The sequence below is a fragment of the Ahaetulla prasina genome, chromosome 2 (assembly GCF_028640845.1).
Source record: "Ahaetulla prasina isolate Xishuangbanna chromosome 2, ASM2864084v1, whole genome shotgun sequence".
NCBI lineage: Eukaryota > Metazoa > Chordata > Lepidosauria > Squamata > Colubridae > Ahaetulla > Ahaetulla prasina.
This window is the reverse complement of record NC_080540.1, coordinates 20,652,459-20,673,545: the sequence shown is the minus strand read 5'-3', so window position 1 is coordinate 20,673,545 and position 21,087 is coordinate 20,652,459. Positions and strand designations below refer to the sequence as shown.

General features: G+C 41.8%; 1 protein-coding gene across 1 annotated transcript; it reads right to left on the bottom strand.

The window, feature by feature from the left end:
* Positions 1-2,560: 2,560 nt before the first annotated feature.
* Positions 2,561-18,384, bottom strand: TEKTL1 (tektin like 1). The gene is made up of 7 exons (XM_058167554.1): positions 17,814-18,384; positions 15,009-15,113; positions 12,685-12,883; positions 9,821-9,987; positions 6,952-7,047; positions 6,598-6,711; positions 2,561-4,692 (listed from the first exon to the last, which is right to left on the bottom strand). The coding sequence occupies exons 1-7, from the start codon at positions 18,366-18,368 to the stop codon at positions 4,492-4,494; spliced, it is 1,437 nt and encodes a 478-aa protein (XP_058023537.1). The 5' UTR covers positions 18,369-18,384; the 3' UTR covers positions 2,561-4,491.
* Positions 18,385-21,087: the final 2,703 nt, after the last annotated feature.

Here is a 21,087-nt window from a genome sequence, read left to right as displayed (position 1 = left end):
GTAATTTGGACGTTCTTTAGCGCATGCGGAGCTGGGCCTTTCCAATTCCGAGTCGTTAGAGGTAGAGAGGAGTTTGTGGACGATAGAATAGAATAGAATAGAATAGAATAGAATTTTATTGGCCAAGTGTGATTGGACACACAAGGAATTTGTCTTGGTGCATAGTGGGCTTCTTAGCTTTATCATGATAATGATAACACCGTCATGATGATGATGATGACGATAACAGTATAAACAGCAAACGAGATAACTATGCTGGATTTCGTATCACAGATCAATAGTCGAACACTTCCCAAGCGTTTAGGACTGTGTGATGTATTGGCGAATTATGCGAGCAGATCCCCGTAAGGTAGCCTTCTGCAGTTGACCAATGGTGATCTTGTCAGCACCAATTGCTTTTAAGTGCTTGCCTGGGTCTTTAGGCACAGCTCCCAGTGTGCCGAGTACCACTGGGAACCACCTGCACTGGTTTATGCCAGAGTCTCTGCAATTCGATTCTCAAATCTTGATATCTGGTGACTTTTTCAAGTTGTTTCTCATCAATTCTACTGTCACCAGGTATAGCAATGTCGACTAGCACACTTTTTTCTTTTCCACAATCGTGATAGCCGGGGTATTGTGTTCCAAAACTTTATCAGTCTGTATTCGGAAATCCCACAGTAGTTTTGCATGCTCATTTTCAATCACTTTTTCAGGCTTATGATCCCACCAGTTCTTTGCCACAGGCAGATGGTAATTGTGACACAAGTTCCAGTGGACCATCTGAGCGACTGTGTTGTGACATTTATTTATTTTATTTATTTATTTATTTATTTTGTCACAACAATATATGTAGGAATCATACAAAAGATTATATAGTATATAAACATATATGGGTAAATATAAGGAGGTATAAGCATATATATAGAAAGAAGAAAAGAAAAACAATAGGACAGGAACGGTAGGCACGTTTGTGCGCTTATGCACACCCCTTATGGTCCTCTTAGGAATGGGGTGAGGTCAATAGTAGAAAGTTTTTGGATAAAGCTTTTAGGATTATGGGAAGAGACCACAGAGTCAGGTAAAGTGTTCCAAGCACTGATGTTTCTGTTACAGAAGTCATATTTTCTGCAATCTAGATTAAAGCGGTTGACATTAAGTTTAAATCTATTAGTTGCTCTAGTATTATTGCAATTAAAGCTGAAGTATTGTTTGTAGTCGGTCTGAACTATGATGATGATGATGATGATGGCGGTTTGCTTTTTGCCTTCAGCCTTTCCCTGGTATCAGTTTTATTTCTCCGTTAGGCTGTCCCAAAGATGCTTTTTCAGGAGGCAACTGGACTTTGTTATTTTCTTATTTTGAAGACATTTCACTTCTCGTCCAAGAAGCTTCATCAGCTCTGAAAAAGGTGCCAGATTCAGCCAGAGCTGAAGAAGCGTCTTGGATGAGAAGTGAAACGTCTTCAAAGAAAAACCAGAAAGTTCAGTTGCCTCTTGGGGAAAAAAGCACCTTTGGGGCAACCATGACCTGGATGACTTGAGAATCTTTATATAGACATTGCTTGTTAGGTTGGCTACCTGATCTGGGTTGCAAAACTCCGTATGCCCACGAGGTGCAATCAAGAGAAATAAAGAGTACTAACGGTAGGTTGCATCTCGGCTGGATTTTTGAACCCGGATCTGGGGACCCTAATGTCCTCCTCTGTTTTTTTCTTTATAAATATTGGCAAGAGACATCTTGCATATGAAAATCACTTTTGTGCAGGCGCATTTGGATCAGCTTCCGTCACTTAGTTTACTTAAACTAGGTGGAGTATAATCTGTTTATTTAAGTGAAGGTAAGCTGCCTTTACTTTCCACTTATATTTATTTATTCATTAATTCATTCGAACTGTAGGCCCACCTCCTCATTAACAAGTGATTCTGGGCAATGAACAATCAAATAAGTTATCATAACATTGCAAAAATTAAGCTGTACAACAGATAAAGAAACTGTTATAATACATGGATGTTGTCACAGCCAGGAGATGGGACACTTGTCGCATTGGGGCCTCATGCCTGGATACATAACTAAGTCCTTTTAGGACCTTATGAAAAGCCAGCAAGTCAAGGATATCCTGATCTCCAGACGGAGGATGTTCCATAGGACAAGTGCTAAAGCAGAGAAGGCACATTTCCTGGGCCCTGCCATTTCCTGAGTGACAGGACCCAGGCAGCCCATCCTGCCAGACTAGACTGGTTGGGTAGAAACAATTGGGAAAAGACAGTCCCCCAGATAACCTGGTCCGAAGCCATACACTTTAAAGATGGCAACCGGCATATTGAATTGTGCCCGGAAGCACACTGGCAACCACTGCGAGACACAGAATATTGGTGTTGCATGTGTCAAGTAATCAACACCATTTATTATTCGTGCAACTGCATTCCATATGCTCTTCAAGGGCAGCCCCAGGTAGAATGCATTGCAGTAATCCAGACCAGGAGTCTCCAAAGCTGGCTGAGGAACTCTGGGAGTTGAAGTCCACAAGTCTTAAAGGGACCAAGGTTGGAGACCCCTGATACAGACAAGAGGTCACAAAGGTCATGAGTGGCAGAGAGAAGAGTTGGAGGACTTCTCTAGAGAAAAGAACTAAATGATTCTGCTCCTTTCAACACTTTTGTGAGAGAATCTTCCTTCAAGTGGCACTTCTATGAATAACATCTGCTTTAGTTCTTTCTTCACAAAAATTAATGCTGAAGAATTCAGCATCTCAACATCTTAATCAAAGTTAAGCTTTAAAGGCTTAAATCTGTGTACAGATTGTCCCCAGAATCCACACAGTTCTCCCAATGAACCCTGGCAACACCAAATCATCACCATAACATTTATTTCAGTAACTTAAAACTATTGCAATATGCAGAGCCATTACAGCAACAATTGTAGCTGTTGGAATTATGTTAAAAAATCCCCATACACAGAGACATGATATAATTTCACATCAGTATTTCACTGCTTCCATATTTTTTTCCCTGCAATCACTGAGACCAGAATCTAGATAGCTCTTAAAAGCTAACATTTGAAGTATAAAACTTTACGAGTTCAGTTTCCGGTGGGAAGTTTGAATCCCATAGAATAACATTATCTGCTACTGTAAATTCCCAATGAAGACCCAAACTAGCTGTGTAAGTACCTGCCCCCTGGCAGTCAGTATAAAGGTAGCTCTCTGGTACTATGTATATATTAAAAACGGGCAGCTAGTTGAGAGAGGTTCTGCTGAAAAAACTAATGTGCTAGTTATGTGAACACTGGGCTTGAATAGGAAATACAGATCATATCACAAAAATACTGAAAAAATAGGTATAGTAATTTTATGATGCCTAAAAATGTCCTCAGGTGGTTTTAAGTGTGAAAGCGCTCATTAATTGCCAGACTTCCTAGGTATATGTTTCATATAGTGGTTAAGGCACCAGGCTAGAAACTAAGAAATCATGAGTTCTAGTCCCAATTTAGGCATGAAAGCCAACTGGGTGACCTTGGGTGAGTCACTCCCTCTCAGCTCAGCTCACTTCACAGGGTTGCTTTTGTTGTTGGAAAAATAGGAGGAAGAAGGAATATGAAGCAAGTTCGCCACTTTCAGTTGTTTATTTAAAAAATGAAATAAAAGTAAGATATGAATAAAAATTAACAGGTCGGTTTGATTTCTCATTCTTACATATGGTGGGGCTGCAGTATATCAGGTCAAAGAACCTCCATTCAATGAAGAAAAGATTCTGAAATCAGAGGTTACAATATCCAGGGAGAGTTAACACCTTACTTATATATCTTAAGTACGGTATAACAAATACAAGAATGCGCCTGTTAAAAAGAAGATATCTCACTAATGGACTTGGATCTCTGTTTTTTTTTTTTTTTCCAGAAAATCAAAATTAATTCCTAAATTAGGAGAGAAGAAACTGGTCTCCTGCAAGAAAGTATTAAGGACCTCAAACACAATACGTTAATTTTAAAGGATCCCTTCCAGTTCTCTGATTCTGTGTATTGTATGCTCAGTATTTAGCACAAAAGTTTCGTTACTGTGCATAAATTCGGATTTAGTAATTAGGTTTATAATAGGAGGAAACAGTAACAGTGACCTTCGTTTGACTGAATTATCTCCTGCCTTTGTTGCAGGAGCTAGATCGCATACCCAGTACTTCTTCCTCCATATTTTCTCACAACTATCCTGTGAGGTAGGTAAAACAGAGAGACTCAATAGCCCAAAGGCACCCAGTAAGCTTCCGTAGCCAATGGTGGGTTTGAACCTGAGTCTTCCCACTACCTTAACTGCTACTACCTTAATTTCTACACCACATTCTACATTAAGCAGCCATATTCCCTTCTATTTTAGGAATCTGACTAAGTTAGACCATTTTGAATTTGGTATTCCATTCTGTTATCACTGCCCATCAAATATTTTTCCCTTAACTAGAAAGAAGTTGACTAGTACAAGTGTCCAGGTTTTATTTTAGCGCTCATTAATTGCCAGACTTCCTAGGTATAAACCAATTGAAAAATCTCATTCATGTTGGTGCGTGGATGCATACGGCGCTGCCGCAGCCTTTTGATACTACCATCAACATCATAGCCTGTCTGCTTGTTGTGAATGCATTCGTGCAAGTACTTCTGAGTGGCTTTTAGGTGTTGGATATCCATGGCCGTATCTTCCATGCTGCGATCTAACTGTGCAGTGGACTGGATTAAAAAAAAGCAAGAGTAAGAGGAGAAAAAGTAAGCAAGGGTTTGCAAGCCCAAGAGGACAGATTTGCAAATCAGTTTTGTATCCACAGAGTTAACTTGCATCATAATGAGATGTACAATTAATTCAACAGAAGAGAATATTTGTAGCTCAGGGTCGAATTGTGAGATGATCCTTGGTGCTCTCTGGGCTTGGTTGTTTTCTTGCAGACATTTCATTACCTGACTAGGTATCATCATCAGAGGGAGTGGGGTTTGCTTTCTGTTTATATACAAGTGGTTTGCCCTGTCAGTCTTGGTGGGAGTGTTGCTTAATTCTTGGTATAATTGCTACCAACCTGCCTTCCATTAAGGACCTGTATACTGCACGAATCAAGAAGAGGGCCGTGAAAATATTTACAGATCCCTCGCATCCTGGACATAAACTGTTTCAACTCCTACCCTCAAAACGACGCTATAGAGCACTGCACACCAGAACAACTAGACACAAGAACAGTTTTTTCCCGAAGGCCATCACTCTGCTAAACAAATAATTCCCTCAACACTGTCAGACTATTTACTGAATCTGCACTACTATTAATCTTCTCATAGTTCCCATCACCAATATCTTTCCACTTATGACTGTATAACTGTAACTTTGTTGCTGGCAATCCTTATGATTTATATTGATATATTGATCATCAATTGTGTTGTAAATGTTGTACCTTGATGAACGTATCTTTTCTTTTATGTACACTGAGAGCATATGCACCAAGACAAATTCCTTGTGTGTCCAATCACACTTGGCCAATAAAATTCTATTCTATTCTATTCTATTCTAATTCCTTGATTAGGCTGTTGTTGACTCTGATTGTTTGGCAGTTCCTCGTTTGGGATATTGTTTGCTGCTTGACTGTTCGTTTGATATTAATCCTGGTTTTAATCTCTTGATTATCTGGGTGTTCACTGCTGTTGAAGTCTTTTAATCAAGGAACTATAAAAAAAAAAATTTCCAACCGTGACGGGACAAGCCACTTATATATAAACAGAGAGCAAACCACACTCCCTAAGTTCTAGCACTGATGATGTTACCTAGCTGGATAATGAAATTTCTGCAAGAAAACCACCAAGAAGAGGGCACCAAGAACCCCGCAGATAATTCAGTTTAGCATTTTACAGCATAAACATTGCAAGTCCCACTGACCAAAGTAGAACAATTAAGCACACCTGCTAAAAATGGCTTTACTGCTGTTTCGAGAAACTTGCTGTATTTTCTGCCCAGGCCAAAATTCATGGTCTGGAATACTGCATTATTGTTGTGTCTTGTCCGCTCTCACCGCAGCCGGGGTCTGCTTATCTGCTCCCGAACACGGAGGAATGTATGCCTCCCGGCCCCAGTCCTGGCTCCATGCCCAGACAAGCTGCAGAGGAGGGGGCACCTCCCGGTCCCAGCCCTGGCTCCATGCCCAAGCAGGCTGCAGAGGAGGGAGCATCCCCCGGCCCCAGCCCTGGCTCCATGCCCAGGCAAACGGAGCAGCTAGACCCCTCCCCCTCCTCCACAGCATGTGAGCCTGAGGAAAGTTTACTTCCAACAGCTGATTGGAGTGATCCTGGCATCAGAAGATTGGATAGGCGGAGGCAACAGAAGGAAGGGAGGGGCAGGCCTTAATGAGTGCTGAGTCATGGAGCCACACCCATGGCCTATATAAAGGATCTGCTTTCTGGCAGTCTCTGAGTCAGGCAAAGTCGAACTTATCTTGCTGAAGTCACTTTCTGGTCTCCTGCCTGCTCTGAGGACTTTGCTAGGACTTTGGGCAGAGCTGCAGAGGCAAGCCTGATTCGGATTTCCCTGACCCGGCCGTCAGCGGAGGAGTGGGACACGACAATTATACATCCTACACAAAGACTGTAATATACCCTTACCTGCTTGACGACTGTAGCTTCAGGCAATTGTGTTCCCACGTGTCTCTGAAACGTCTGCACTATTGGCCTTGTCAGCTTTTCTCGTGTCTCCAGGTACTTCATACTCTCAGGGCCCTGTAGATATAAATTCAAAGCAAAGGTGGATCCTAATGGATAGAAAAGCAACTCTTTTCCAATCAAACTCCGGCTAATCCAGCCAGATTGTGTGTCATAGTTTTAATTTTTGATTGGGAGTTACCCAGAGTTGGTTGAAAGATGGGCAGCTATATAAATGTTTTAAATAAATAATCAGAGTTGGAGTGGGCTAAGGGAGAGAATTATAGCATGGGTTGCTCCCAGCCCTTCATATCTCACCAGTGTCAATCCACGAGTGATACGCATCTCATGCTGGAAACGTTGGCAGCGGTGCAGAGTACTGCGTGTTCCTCCCAGGGTTATATCTAATTTTTCCTGGCAGAGAGAGAGAATAAAGGAATAATTGAATCAGGCTGATCAGACATTGCTGAATTTCCAAATATAATTTTAAAAAATTGTAAGCACCGCATCCTAGGATCAGGAGAATCCTTAGTATGCATCACTTGTTTAGATACAAAGCTTGAGAAGAACAGGGCAGGATTAAAAGGTCTGTTGTTAAAAGTGCAGGTAGTCCTCGGCTTAATGACCACACTTGAACCCAAAATTTATGTTGCTAACTGAGACATTTGTTAAATGGGTTTTGCCCCATTTTACTAACTTTCTTGCCACAGTTGTTAAGGGAATCACTGCGGTCATTAAGTTAGGGACAGGGTTGTTAAGTGAATCTGGCTTCCCCATTGACTTTGCTTGTCAGAAGGTCACAAAAGGGGATCATATGACCCCCGGGGCACTGCAACCATCCTAAGTATGAGTCAGTTGTCAAGCATTTGAATTTTGATCACTTGACCATGGGGATACTGCAGTGGTTTTAAGTGTGAAAAATGGTCATTAGTCACTTTTTCCAGTGCCGTAACTGAACGGTTGCTAAATGAACTGTTGTTAGTCAAGGACTACTTGTGTAGATCAGTGTTTTTCAAACTTGACAGCATATTGACTGGGGAATATTGGGAGTTGAAGCCCACTTAGTTCCATTAAAAACTGACATGGAAAAAAAAGGGAAGAACTGTGGCTTCGATTACTAGAATGATAGGTGGGGAAAAAAGGGCTAAAAGAGAAGTAGAAATAAGAGGGGGGAAATAGTTAAAATAGATATTAAGATGATATACAGAAGAACTATGAGAAGGTTTAGAATTGAAGGATGATAGTAGAAGTTCTGTGTTAGCAAAATTAGAAAGGAAAATGAAATGTAATTACTAGGAATAATATTGTTATGTTTATTTGTATTGAAATGTATGATACCCAGGTATCTAACCATTCACACAATGAAATGTATAAAAATAAAAAAACTTAAAAAAAACAGATAGGAAAGAGAGTGGTAGTCAGCCTGGTCCCTACCGCCCACTAGTGGGCGTTCCAGCTTTCATGGTGGGCGGTAGAGGTTTTGTCCGCTACTGAAGCACTTTCCTTTTTTTTAAATTTAATTGACTTTTTTTAAAAAATTCATAGCATTATTTAAAAACATTTTCATTAGATTTTCATAAAATTCCCTGTGACAATTTAAATTTCTGAAAATATACTATTTGTATAGCCTGCGCATAAGTTTAGTTCACGTTACCTAAATGAAACTAAATGGCGCTATAGTGCGACCGCAAACCAAAGAGCCTCGTCCCAGAATAGCTCGCGCATCTCCCCCCACACCACCCAGCTATAACAGACAAGCAGAGCTGGTAACTGGCGCCTCCCCCCCCCAACCCAATCCACGATGCGCGAGAGGCATGCGCAGACAACGATACACGGCCCATTACTGTGGAACCGGTGAGCAATTAGAAAATTTTACTACTAACAGAGATACAAAAGTAGGCAGCAGGTATAAAAAGGTTGACTACCTCTGCACTAAGGTCTAAATCTGGATTTCTTTTAAAAACAGTATTTTCTGCATTCACTTAGCATGCCTGAGCAAATATGGCTTAATAAGATCCAGTTCATGCAGCATAGAAAACAATAGCTGGATTCTCACAACAACTTTGTTGTATGACCTCTAGAGTTGCTTTGGGCAAGATGGGCAGCCATGTAAATTAGATGAATAAACAACAAATAAATAAACTAAACCACAGAGTAAAAAGATAAAGCCAATTTACCCAAGTTTTTTTCAACCTTCCAGTCTAGTCTTCAGTCCTAGAAATGCTAAAAGGGCCCTTCTAAATATTGACTGGGGCGACTCTGCTGAGTGTATGGGGGTCAGCCATTTGAGACTGTAAATCACAAACTATCCAGTCCTCAGTCTGTTTAACAGGTTGTATGAACTGGGCAGTGGGGTAGGCAAAGGTTAATTTGCCGGGTTGGACTTCTTTCTACCCATCAGCAGATTATTCTAAAAATGATGCTGTGTTCTTTGGCAGCAAGCTCCAGAAAAGTTATAGGGATGGGGGCGGGGGAGTAGTGAATGTTCTTAATTCTGTTCTAGAGAAAGACAAAAACCTAATGACATGCTGTTGCTGCTAAGAAACAGAACAGGATATGACAAGTGTTGGCGAACCTTTTCGGCACTCAGTGCCGAAACGGGAGCGCATGTGCAGGGGAGCACCGGAAACCGGAAGACATGCAGGAGCGCCAGAAACCAGAAGAGCAGCTCCCCGGTGTGCACAAGCAGGAGCGCCAAAACCGGAAGAGCAGCTCCCCGGCACGTACGTGTGGGAACGGCAGAAACTGGAGGAGCAGCTCCCCAAGTGCACATGTGCGTGCCAGGAAGCTGAGCTTCCAGTTTCTGGCGCCACGAAGGCCAGTTGGCCAGCGTGCACACGCTGAGCTTCCAGTTGCATGCATGTGCGGCAGGGAGCTGTTCTTAAAGTTTCAAGCGTGCCCGCACATACGAAGACCAGCTGGCATGCTGGAACCCAGAAGAGCAAAGGCGAGAGATGGCTCTGTTTGCCATTTCCGGCACACGTGCCGTAGGTTCGCCATCACGGAGATATGACAAAAAGTAGTGTGTGTGTAGTCTGGCTTTACTTTAGACCCCTTCCATTTTGTAATCGTTTAGTTTTATTAAAAATTTTATTTGTTGTCTCAGAATTTGCCTGCTTTTTGAACAGATCAGTGGATTGATGGATTGATTGTATGTATGTTACAGCAAACCTATCAGGGCATTTACCTTATGGGCCAGAGTCTCCTCCATCTTGCCTTGCAATCTGTTCTCAACGGCATCGTGCACCGTATTACGGGTGTCCTGTACTTCCTTGATAGTTTTTTGTAACTGAAGCATCACTTCTTTGGTGAGAGTAGTAAGATGCCGGGCATCTTCTAGAGCTCCTGCACACTCTGGAGAATAGCAGTAATGAAACAAAGAGGAAATAAAGAGTTCTTTTCAAATCTGGTTTGCTTGTTGAATGTAGCTTTGTTGGAAGAAATATCCATCTGGGTTCAGTTCCAAGTGGGGACAAAGACACTGGAAACATGGAGGCTGCTTGGAAAGATGGTTTAATGGTTGCAGATGATGGTGGTCCATTGACAAAGGTGGGGAGAATGAGTTTCTACCTCTGACCCATTGACAAAGGTGGGGGGAAATGAGTGAGCTTGGCTGAGGCTTTAATGGCCCATTGACAAAGGTGGGGTGGCAGGAAGTTGCAGGGAGCTGTTCTTAAAGTTTCAAGCGTGCCCGCACATACGAAGACCAGCTGGCATGCTGGAACCCAGAAGAGCAAAGGCGAGAGATGGCTCTGTTTGCCATTTCCGGCACACGTGCCGTAGGTTCGCCATCACGGGGATATGGCAAAAAGTAGTGTGTGTAGTCTGACTTTACTTTAGACCCCTTCCATTTTGTAATCGTTTAGTTTTATTAAAAAGTTTATTTGTTGTCTCAGAATTTGCCTGCTTTTTGAACAGATCAGTGGATTGATGGATTGATTGTATGTATGTTACAGCAAACCTATCAGGGCATTTACCTTATGGGCCAGAGTCTCCTCCATCTTGCCTTGCAATCTGTTCTCAACGGCATCGTGCACCGTATTACGGGTGTCCTGTACTTCCTTGATAGTTTTTTGTAACTGAAGCATCACTTCTTTGGTGAGAGTAGTAAGATGCCGGGCATCTTCTAGAACTCCTGCACACTCTGGAGAATAGCAGTAATGAAACAAAGAGGAAATAAAGAGTTCTTTTCAAATCTGGTTTGCTTGTTGAATGTAGCTTTGTTGGAAGAAATATCCATCTGGGTTCAGTTCCAAGTGGGGACAAAGACACTGGAAACATGGAGGCTGCTTGGAAAGATGGTTTAATGGTTGCAGATGATGGTGGTCCATTGACAAAGGTGGGGAGAATGAGTTTCTACCTCTGACCCATTGACAAAGGTGGGGGGAAATGAGTGAGCTTGGCTGAGGCTTTAATGGCCCATTGACAAAGGTGGGGGGTGGCAGGAAGTTGCAGGGAGCTGCTTTGTCTTTAAAACATGTTTCTCCATTTCTCATCCAGGAAAATATATTCTGCCTTTTTAAATATTTTCTAAAATATTTCATTCTTCTAGGAGGGGGGGGGGTGCTAAATTCCTACAGCTTGCAATTCAAGTCAGCTTTCATTCCTTTTTTTTTTGTCAGTGTAATAGGCAAGGATAGGCCATTTGTGGAAAAAAATCTACTCTTGTTTAATTGAAGTTTCTCCTGTGTTGGTTGTGCTGTTTATCTCCAAATCATAGAATTGGACTAACAGTTATGTGCAGGACTGAGTCTCTGGATTGACATCATTACCATTTGCAGTTCCTAAATCTACCTGCAATTCTTTCTCAGGAAAGAATCCTAGAATCTTGACTATGCCAACAACTCCTGGGCCAGCTAGACCAACCCAATTAAAAATGAGTGCATCCCTAATGTAATACAGTACATCTATCTGGAAATTTGGTTTGAGAAGAGAATATCATCTCTGTACTTCATTTTGGCTTTATCTCGGCTGCATTTTGTCCTTCTTTCTTTTTTGTGAATTTGAGGTGATGGAAATCACAATAAGGGTTTAAAAGTGGAAAGGAGAGACAGCAGTGGTGAGGTTCCTCCTTATAGGATGATCCACTAGTCCACTAATGCTCTAGTCCAGGGGTCTCCAACCTTGGTCCCTTTAAGACTGGTGGACTTCAACTCCCAGAGTTCCTCAGCCAGCAAAGCTGGCTGAGGAACTCTGGGAGTTGAAGTCCACAAGTCTTAAAGGGACCAAGGTTGGAGACCCCTGCTCTAGTCTGCTGCCTGATCTGTGAAGAAAAGCACTTAATCTGAGAGCATACTGGGGGGACATTGAGCGGGACATTCTTCTTTTCAGTGTCTGCATAGATACCATACAGCTTCTTAACTGCAGAGCATGATTGGAGAAAAAAAGATTTACCCCAACTTTCCTTAATTAGTTTTAATGCCAAAAATTGAGGGCTAGAGCACAGAATCCAGAGACTTGAGATAAATCCTGTAGCCCTTCTTTATTAATTAGCTTATTAATCTTGCTAATTTCCTTGAAGTGTTGAATTTCTTTTTCTCAGGCTGTCATCTTAGCAAACCTTTCCTGCCTGCTGATTGTTTTTGTCTTTGAATCTCTGTACAGATCGCCACAGCCTCTATTGCTTTGTGTGCGGTGCTGTAGCAACTACACACCATTTGAGGATTCTGATGAGTTCTTACGGAGGTCTCAAGAGCTGTACCTTAGTTGCCTGTGGAACTGCTGAGAAATTCTAGAAAAAAGCAATCCAAGAGCCTATAAATTTTTCCCACTTTATGAAGGGATATATATATCTCCAAATAGACTGTAGAAGCCTTTTCTTCAACAGGTAACAAATTATCACTTGTACAGTTCGTTTCTTGAAATGCCACTGATACAATAGGAAAAAAAATAGTTGCTAATATGTGAAATGCATTTAACCTGTTTCTTCCTTTATATAATTACTTGATAACCAGTAAGCCATATCGGACTATCAAATATCAAACTATGTGGCAGCCCCAAGCTCTCTTAAGAATTTATTTCTGTACATCCCCCAAAAGTTATAGTAATTACCTGGTGTGAATGGTCCCACGGGGTTTGGAATTGGGGTTTCATTTCGCTCCACCCAGGGGGATGAGGGCCGGTCCAGGCCAAGCCAGGAATCACGCCCAGCCCCTAAGAGAACCATGCGCAGAGGCTGGGGCACCAGGTCGAGGACACGGCCACGTTCGCCACACAGGGTGTTGAGGGTTTCCCTACATGCACCTAGTTGCTGCAAGAAATTGGGTGCTGATAATGAAGAAACCAAAGATGAAACAACCTCTTTTATTCAGCCTGCTAGGCTTATAACTAGGCTTAGATATTAATCCTTGCACGATTCTCTTCCACTTGGCTGTAGCCCCAAAGTTAAGAAAAGAAGCCCTGTCTCTGGCTTAGCTGACACCAGCAATGGTTTGGCTTCTCTCCTCAGCAAAATGCCTTCTGCAGCGGCAGCTTCACTTTTCCAACAGAGCTTCTCAGCCATTACTAGATGGCAAAAAGAGGATTTTTAAAACCCACCATTTCTACGACTGCCGATCAGGAAGATGGCATGATCATATTAATCCAATTCTCAGTACCGTTGCGTTAGTAACAATTACGGGTAGCCCTCGACTTAACGACCACAACTGATCCCAATGTTTCTGTTGCTAAGTGAGATAGTTGTTAAGTGAGTTTTGCCTAATTTGATGACCTTTCTTGCCACAGCTGTTAAGTGAATCCCTGTTGTGTCTTGCCCGCCCTCAGAGCAGCCGGGGCCTTCTTATCTGCTCCCGAACACGGAGGAATGTATGCCTCCCGGCCCCAGTCCTGGCTCCATGCCCAAGCAGGCTGCAGAGGAGGGAGCATCCCCCAGTCTCAGCCCTGGCTCCATGCCCAGGCAAACGGAGCAGCTAGACCCCTCCCCCTCCTCCACAGCATGTGAGCCTGAGGAAAGTTTATTTCCAACAACAGCTGATTGGAGTGACCCTCGCATCAGAAGATTGGATAGGCGGAGGCAACAGAAGGAAGGGAGGGGCAGGCCTTAATGAGTGCTGAGTCATGGAGCCACACCCCATGGCCTATATAAAGGATCTGCTTTCTGGCAGTCTCTGAGTCAGGCAAAGTCGAACTTATCTTGCTGAAGTCACTTACTGGTCTCCTGCCTGCTCTGAGGACTTTGCTAGGACTTTGGGCAGAGCTGCAGAGGCAAGCCTGATTCGGATTTCCCTGACCCGGCCGTCAGCGGAGGAGTGGGACACGACAATCCCTGCAGTTGTTAGTTATTGTGAATCTGGCTTCCCCGTTGGCTTTGCTTGTCAGAAAATCACAAACGATGCCTGACCCCAAGACACTGCAACCGTCATAAATATGAGTCAGTTGCCAAGCATCTGATTTTGTATCATGATTGAATATGGGGATGGTGCAACAATCGTAAGGGTAAAAAACAGTCATAAGTCACTTTTTCCAATGTCATTGTAGCAATAGCTCTAGCCCTAGCACCAGTGGTGGGATTCAGCCAGTTCGCACCACTTCGGGAGAACCGGTTGTTAATTTTCTGTGCAGTTTGGCAGACTGGTTGTTGGAAGAAATCGTTAGGGCAGAGAACCGGTTGTTAAATTTCTTGAGTCCCACCACTGCCTAGCACTTAGATTTATATACTGCTTCACAGTGCTTTACAGCCCTCTCTAAGCGGTTTACAGAGTCAGCCTATTGCCCTCAAAAATCTGGGTCCTCATTTTACTGACCTCGGAAGGATGGAAGGCTGAATCAGTCTTCAGCCGGTGAGAATCGAACTACCAAACTGCTGGCAGTCAGCAAAAGTAGCCTGCTGTACTGTATTCTAACCACTGCGCCACCATGGCTCTTGTAACGTTGTAACTTTGAATGGTCTCTAAACAAACTTTGTAAGTTGAGGACTACCTTTTACTTCAGCAGGCTCCTACATAATAAGCCAAGGATAAGAGAGCCTGAAAATCTGAAAAGGTTAAATTGCATTTAGCTTCAGTCCTTACAGATAGCTGATCCGGCTGAGTTGTGTTTTAGGAGCCCCCCTGCCTGCTCTAAGCCAAACAAGGAGCAGTCCCTTTGCTTTGTCCTTCCACACAGCCCTAAGTTCGCTAACTACAAACTTAACCGTGTTGTCCCGCCAGTTATGATTCTCAGTTCCATATAAATTAGTTGTTCAGAATTTCATCTTTCAAGATCTGGTTTTCAATCTCTGAGGGACAGAGGATTGCAGATTTTGAAAAAGTAATTTTGTTAACTCTTTCCCATGAAATACACAAATCTTGGACAAATCTAAAGCCTCCCTATATTTTCTGCTTTGGTTATTTCCTCCGTCAATAGCGAATATCCACAATTAATGTTTAATTCCTTACCTTAAGATGATCTCCTGACCAGGCCATCATGTCCTGCAGTTTGAGTTTCAGTTTCGTAAATTCCTCCTTTTCCCATTTCATGAGCGCATCTACTTTGTCAGATATCTACATGCCCAGAAAGAAAATATTTGCTTGTTTGCTCGTTTGTCAAGTTTATATAGCCACCCATTTCACAAATGGTGATATGCAATAAAATCAATAATTAAATCACTACTAAAAACAATTAGATGTAAATATAAATAAGGTCATCAGAGAATGCAACAGAATCTGGCACATCAAATAATCAAATTTTTTAAAAAATGTGCAGCCATTGAGCATAACTCTCCAGGACAAAAATGGTTGATATAGTAAATTAAATTGTGTATGTCAGGTTACATTAATAGAAGAATAGGGGAAAAAAATATTCCTAAAATAAAATCAGACGAAATGAGCACCTTGTTGATTACTATTCCAATTTTAAAGGGGGTGGGATCTTTATTATTTTTCTTTTCACTATCTCCATATATGTATTGTATTTCTACTATGTTTTATTTATGGAAGACTACTTCAGCTTCAATTGCAACAATACATGAGCACACAATAGATTTAAGCTTAATGTTAACCGCTCCAATCTTGATTGCAGAAAATATGACTTCAGTAACAGAGTTGCTAATGCTTGGAATACACTACCTGACTCTGTGGTCTCTTCCCAAAATCCCCAAAGCTTCAACCAAAAACTGTCTACTATTGACCTCACCCCATTCCTAAGAGGTCTGTAAGGGGCATGCATAAGAGCACAAGAGTGCCTACCGTTCCTATCCTATTGTTTCCTATTGTTTCCTTTCGTTATATCCAATTAATATAGTTATTACATACTCATACTTATATATATGCTTATATATTGTATAGTTATTTCATGCTTACGCTTATATATACTGTGTGACAAAATAAATAAATAAAAATAAAAAATAAATAAAATAAAGTCGGTATCTGTGATAATGGAGAAAGCTGGAAAGGCACACAATATAAAGTGTCTTATGAAAGCTTTAGACGGAAGATTATTATCATAAAACCAAAAGTTTATTCAGTTAAATAGTTTCAAGAAAGCACATTTTCATTCAGTCATTCGCATTGCTACAGGAACTCAAGATGATGCTCACAAATTCAGAAGGTTATAAAAATTAAAGAAATCGATAGAAATTAACTCTTGTCACAATAGTAACTCAGATGATTAAATAGAACATCTGTGTTCAATATAACTGCCATTAACAGATACTGGAAACAGATAGGAAATCATTAGCCATCAGAAACATGTTTATTCATGATTATTTAGATTTGCCATGCCAAGAACATTTGCCATGCAACATTTATCATGCAATATTTGTACACATTCGCTCTTTTTAAAAAAACAGCAAAATAATTTCCTTGTACTAATACTGAGTGCTTGAGTGCTTACTGTTCCCCTAGGTGATATTGAACCAGTCCATTTTTCTGAGCTATGAGTAATTTAATCATGGTTTGCCCAACCAATGAGCTAGGTTCATACAATGCATTAGGCCACAACTCCAGTTTACAATTTAAAATAGTTGAATTGATTCTGAACTAAGGTGGAATCAGGCAAGCAATATTATATGATATTACTGTGATAGGTAAACACCATTACTGATACTGATCACCTTATAAAAGAAGATCAGCCTTTAAGAAATTGATTTTTGTAATATATTAAGAATACATTTTTCAATTCTCCAAGATCACTGCAGATGGGGACTGCAGCCAAGAAATTAAAAGATGCTTGATCTTGGGGATCCTGGGGAGGAAAGCTATGGCAAATCTAGACAGCATACTAAAAAGCAGAGACATCACCCTGCCAACAAAAGTGCGTATAGTCAAGGCTGTGGTTTTCCTAGTTGCAATGTATGCCTGTGGAAGTTGGACATAAGAAAGGCTGAGCACCAAAGAATCGAGGCCTTTGAACTGGAGAAGACTCCTGCAAGTCCCTTGGACTGCAAGGCGATCAAACCTGTCAGTCCTAGAGGAGATCAACCCTGACTGCTCTTTAGAAGGCCAGATCCTGAACATGAAACTGAAATACTTTGGCCACCTAATGAGAAGGAAGGACTCACTGGAGAAGAGCCTAATGCTGGGAAAGATTGAGGGCAAAAGAAAAAGGGGATGACAGAGAATGAGGTGGCTGGATGGAGTCACTGAAGCAGTAGGCATGAGCTTAAATGGACTCCAGAGGATGGTAGATGGCAGGAAGGCCTGGAGGAAAGTTGGGATCACGATGGGTCAGACACGACTTCACAACAACAACGAAGAAGAATAAACCATGAGTGTGTCTCTGGTACTCACTAGCATGTAATGTATGGTTGTGAGAGTAGGACCATAAGGAAGGCTGAACGCTAAAGAACTGATGCTTTCAAATTGAAGTATTGGAGAAAAGTCTTGAGAGTCCCTTGGACTCCAGAGAGATCAAATCAGTCAATCCTGAAGGAAATCGACCCTGACTGTTCTTTGGAAGGACAGATACTGAAGCTGAAGTTCAAATACTTTGGTCACCATATGAGACGAGAGGACTCATTGGAAAAGATGTTGGGAAAGACTGAAGGCGAAAGGAGAAGGGGATGGCAGAAGATGAGATGGTTAGATAGTGTCATCAGTGCAATGAACATGAATTTGGGCAAGCTCCAGGAGACAGTAGAGGACAGGGTGACCTGGTGTGTTGTAGTCCATGGGCTCACAAAGAGTTGGCTATGGCTTAGTGACTGAACAACTACAACAACAAATCAAGGAAGGAGATGAATTTGACAGGAATGCCGGTCTCACCTTTTCTGTTTCTGCCCGGTGCTCTCGGATGGCTTTGCTCTGCTTGTTGGTCATGAGGCTCTGGCGGATTTTATCCAACATGGCATCCAGTTGCTGCCGTATACGCATTATTCCCTTGAACTGCTCGTTGATTTCAATAAGAGCCTGGCGCAGGCGACTTACTACCAGGCGTGTCTCCCTGAAGTACTGAGCCACGTATTCATTGTTCTTTGTGTTGCTATAGTCCCGGGAGCAAGGCAAGGATAACTTGCAAACCCAAGGGGGAGGCTTCATTTTGCATTTCCATAGAGTCACCCCTGGTCCCTCCGGGGGTTTTCTCTTCACCTCTCCAGAATCCGAGACATCTATCTTGAATTTCCAGGAGTCAATTTTCAGCTTGCGCTCATATGGAGTTTCCTCAGCCTGGCCGGGGACTTTGGCAGGACGCCACAGTTCGAGGGCATCCTTGCCGCATCGCTTTGTCAATGTAGAGGCTTCCTGTACTGTTGTACGTGTATCCTTGTGCCACTTCTCAGCACCCACCTGACCTATCAGCAGGTGAGCAGGAGGTCCCATGACTGCAGTTGAAGTCCTGGGGCTGTCAGGGAAGAGGAGTAAATGTTACATTTTAGCAGGAAAGGATTCTACACCAAGTGCATGAAGTGGGCAGATGAGGCATTCAAGTTGTGAGGTCATGGAAGGGAATTGCAATCAGTGGCATAACAATCTGAAATGGGAAAGAACGAAACCAAACATTGGCACGCTGACTTTTTCACCTGATAAAATATAGTGTGTCTTAGGATAAGTCACAAAGCCAGGCCCTCAATACAAAACTCCCAATAGAAGACAATATCAAGCCCCACCAGGCCCAAGGTTGACTCAGCCTTCCATCCTTTATAAGGTAGGTAAAATGAGGACCCAGATTGTTGGGGGCAATAAGTTGACTTTGTATATAATATACAAATGGATGAAGACTATTGCTTGACATAGTGTAAGCCGCCCTGAGTCTTCAGAGAAGGGCGGAATATAAATGCAAATAAAAATAAATAAATAAATAAAATATATACGTAGCTCAGGATTCAACGGTGAACACTTGGTACCCTCTGTGTTCAGTGCACCGATGATATTATCTAGTCAGGTCATGAAATTTCTGCAAGCAGACAACCAAACTCATTCTAAAAATTGGAATATCCTCAAATCCATCTCTGTTTTAATATTTGCAGATGTTTCCTTGATTTACAGTTGTGGCTTTGACAATGTGGGAATACTGACATTGCAGAGAAGTTACTTTTTTGATATCAGAATCTGAGCTAGGTAAACTTATTTGGAGGGCCCAAGAGTGAGTTGATGGGAATAGAATGATCAACTTTTCATATATTAGAATAGAATAGAATAGAATAGAATAGAACAGAACAGAACAGAACAGAACAGAACAGAACAGAACAGAACAGAACAGAACAGAACAGAATAGAATAGAATAGAATTTTATTGGCCAAGTGTGATTGGACACACAAGGAATTTGTCTTGGTGCATATGCTCTCAGTGTACATAAAAGATACGTTCATCAAGGTACAACATTTACAACACAATTGATGGTCAATATATCAATATAAATCATAAGGATTGCCAGCAACAAGTTATAGTCATACAGTCATAAGTGGAAAGAGATTGGTGATGGGAACTATGAAACGATTAATAGTAGTGCAGATTCAGTAAATAGTCTGACAGTGTTGAGGGAATTATTTGTTTAGCAGAGTGATGGCCTTCGGGAAAAAACTGTTCTTGTGTCTAGTTGTTCTGGTGTGCAGTGCTCTATAGCGTCGTTTTGAGGGTAGGAGTTGAAACAGTTTATGTCCAGGATGTGAGGGATCTGTAAATATTTTCACGGCCCTCTTCTTGATTCGTGCAGTATACAGGTCCTCAATGGAAGGCAGGTTGGTAGCAATTTTTTCTGCAGTTCTAATTATCCTCTGAAGTCTGTGTTCAGTTTTTAATATGCTACAGTCAGCAAGGGAATGATTCAAATTCTAATCTTCACAGGGTAGCCAGTAGCCTAGGTTGTTCAAATTCTTCCTGTAATTTGCTCTATTTCATATGCTGTTCATTCTTGAAAGGTCATTGCTATCAGCCCCATCGTTCTTAAACATTTCATCACTTGCCTGTTTCTCCACTCCCTCCTCAGTTTCTAGAATTGCTATAATCTCTTACATTTTGAAGAATTTATTGCTTCCTCAGCTGCTGCTGCTTTTTTAAAACTATTGCAGATATAATTTTTGCTTCTTGCTTAAAGCTACACTTCTGCTACGTTTACAAAATTCTTCACAAGTAGGTTGGTTGGTTGGAAATATATGTACATTCAGCAATAAGCCTGCTATAGACAGGCATACTTTGACAGGATGACCTGAATGTAATTTATTTTTCTGCTTGATCAATGAGCTAGCAAATTAGGAGAGCAAATTTAGAGTTGGTCAGAGGGAGACTCCGATAAACTCCAAACAGTGTGGAGAACAAAAGAAGCTTCTCAGCAATTTGCAAGGTGGATGTCATCTTTGTCTTCTTGCTCAAAAAGAACTCCAACTACACCTGGTGGAACTGAAAGCTTGGGTCCTTATTGGAGAAAATAAAAGGCTTAGGGGGTTAGTTTCTATGCTGCAATGTCAGTATTGCAGAACATGAGAATGTCTTCAATAGAGCAGGTGCTTCTTAGGAGGGGCAAAAGAGTGAGTCCCACGGAAAAGCAAACAAGTGAAGCACACGACCCTGAGGAGTCAGAAAATCGAGAGGTATTCAGGCCCAACTGAGCTCAACAATTGACACCAAGCTGTTGCTGTAGAAGATCATTCTTTACCCCCTGAGCAAATTTGAGCAATCCCAGCCTGGGTCTATTTCAAATTGCCCCGGCCAACTCGCCGCAGGACAACTCAGTGCGGGACAAGACTTACACTAATATTGAAGAAATGGTAGAATAGAATCATTAAAGGAAGGATGAAAAAGGAGGGACAAAATGAAATGTGAATGACAGCAAATAAAATATTTTTTAATTATTTTACATAATTAAATTGAATTGTTGAATTGTCCCGTGGTGAGTTGGCCATGGCGAGTTGATCATAGCAAATTGGCAGGGGTGAGTTGGCTACAGCAAGTTGGCACATTCCCTCCAGCCTCCCACAAAAAGTTGGGCCAGGTCTCCATGGGAGGTCTTGGAGTTGAAGAGAAGAGAAGAGAAGAGAAGAGAAGAGAAGAGAAGAGAAGAGAAGAGAAGAGAAGAGAAGAGAAGAGAAGAGAAGAGAAGAGA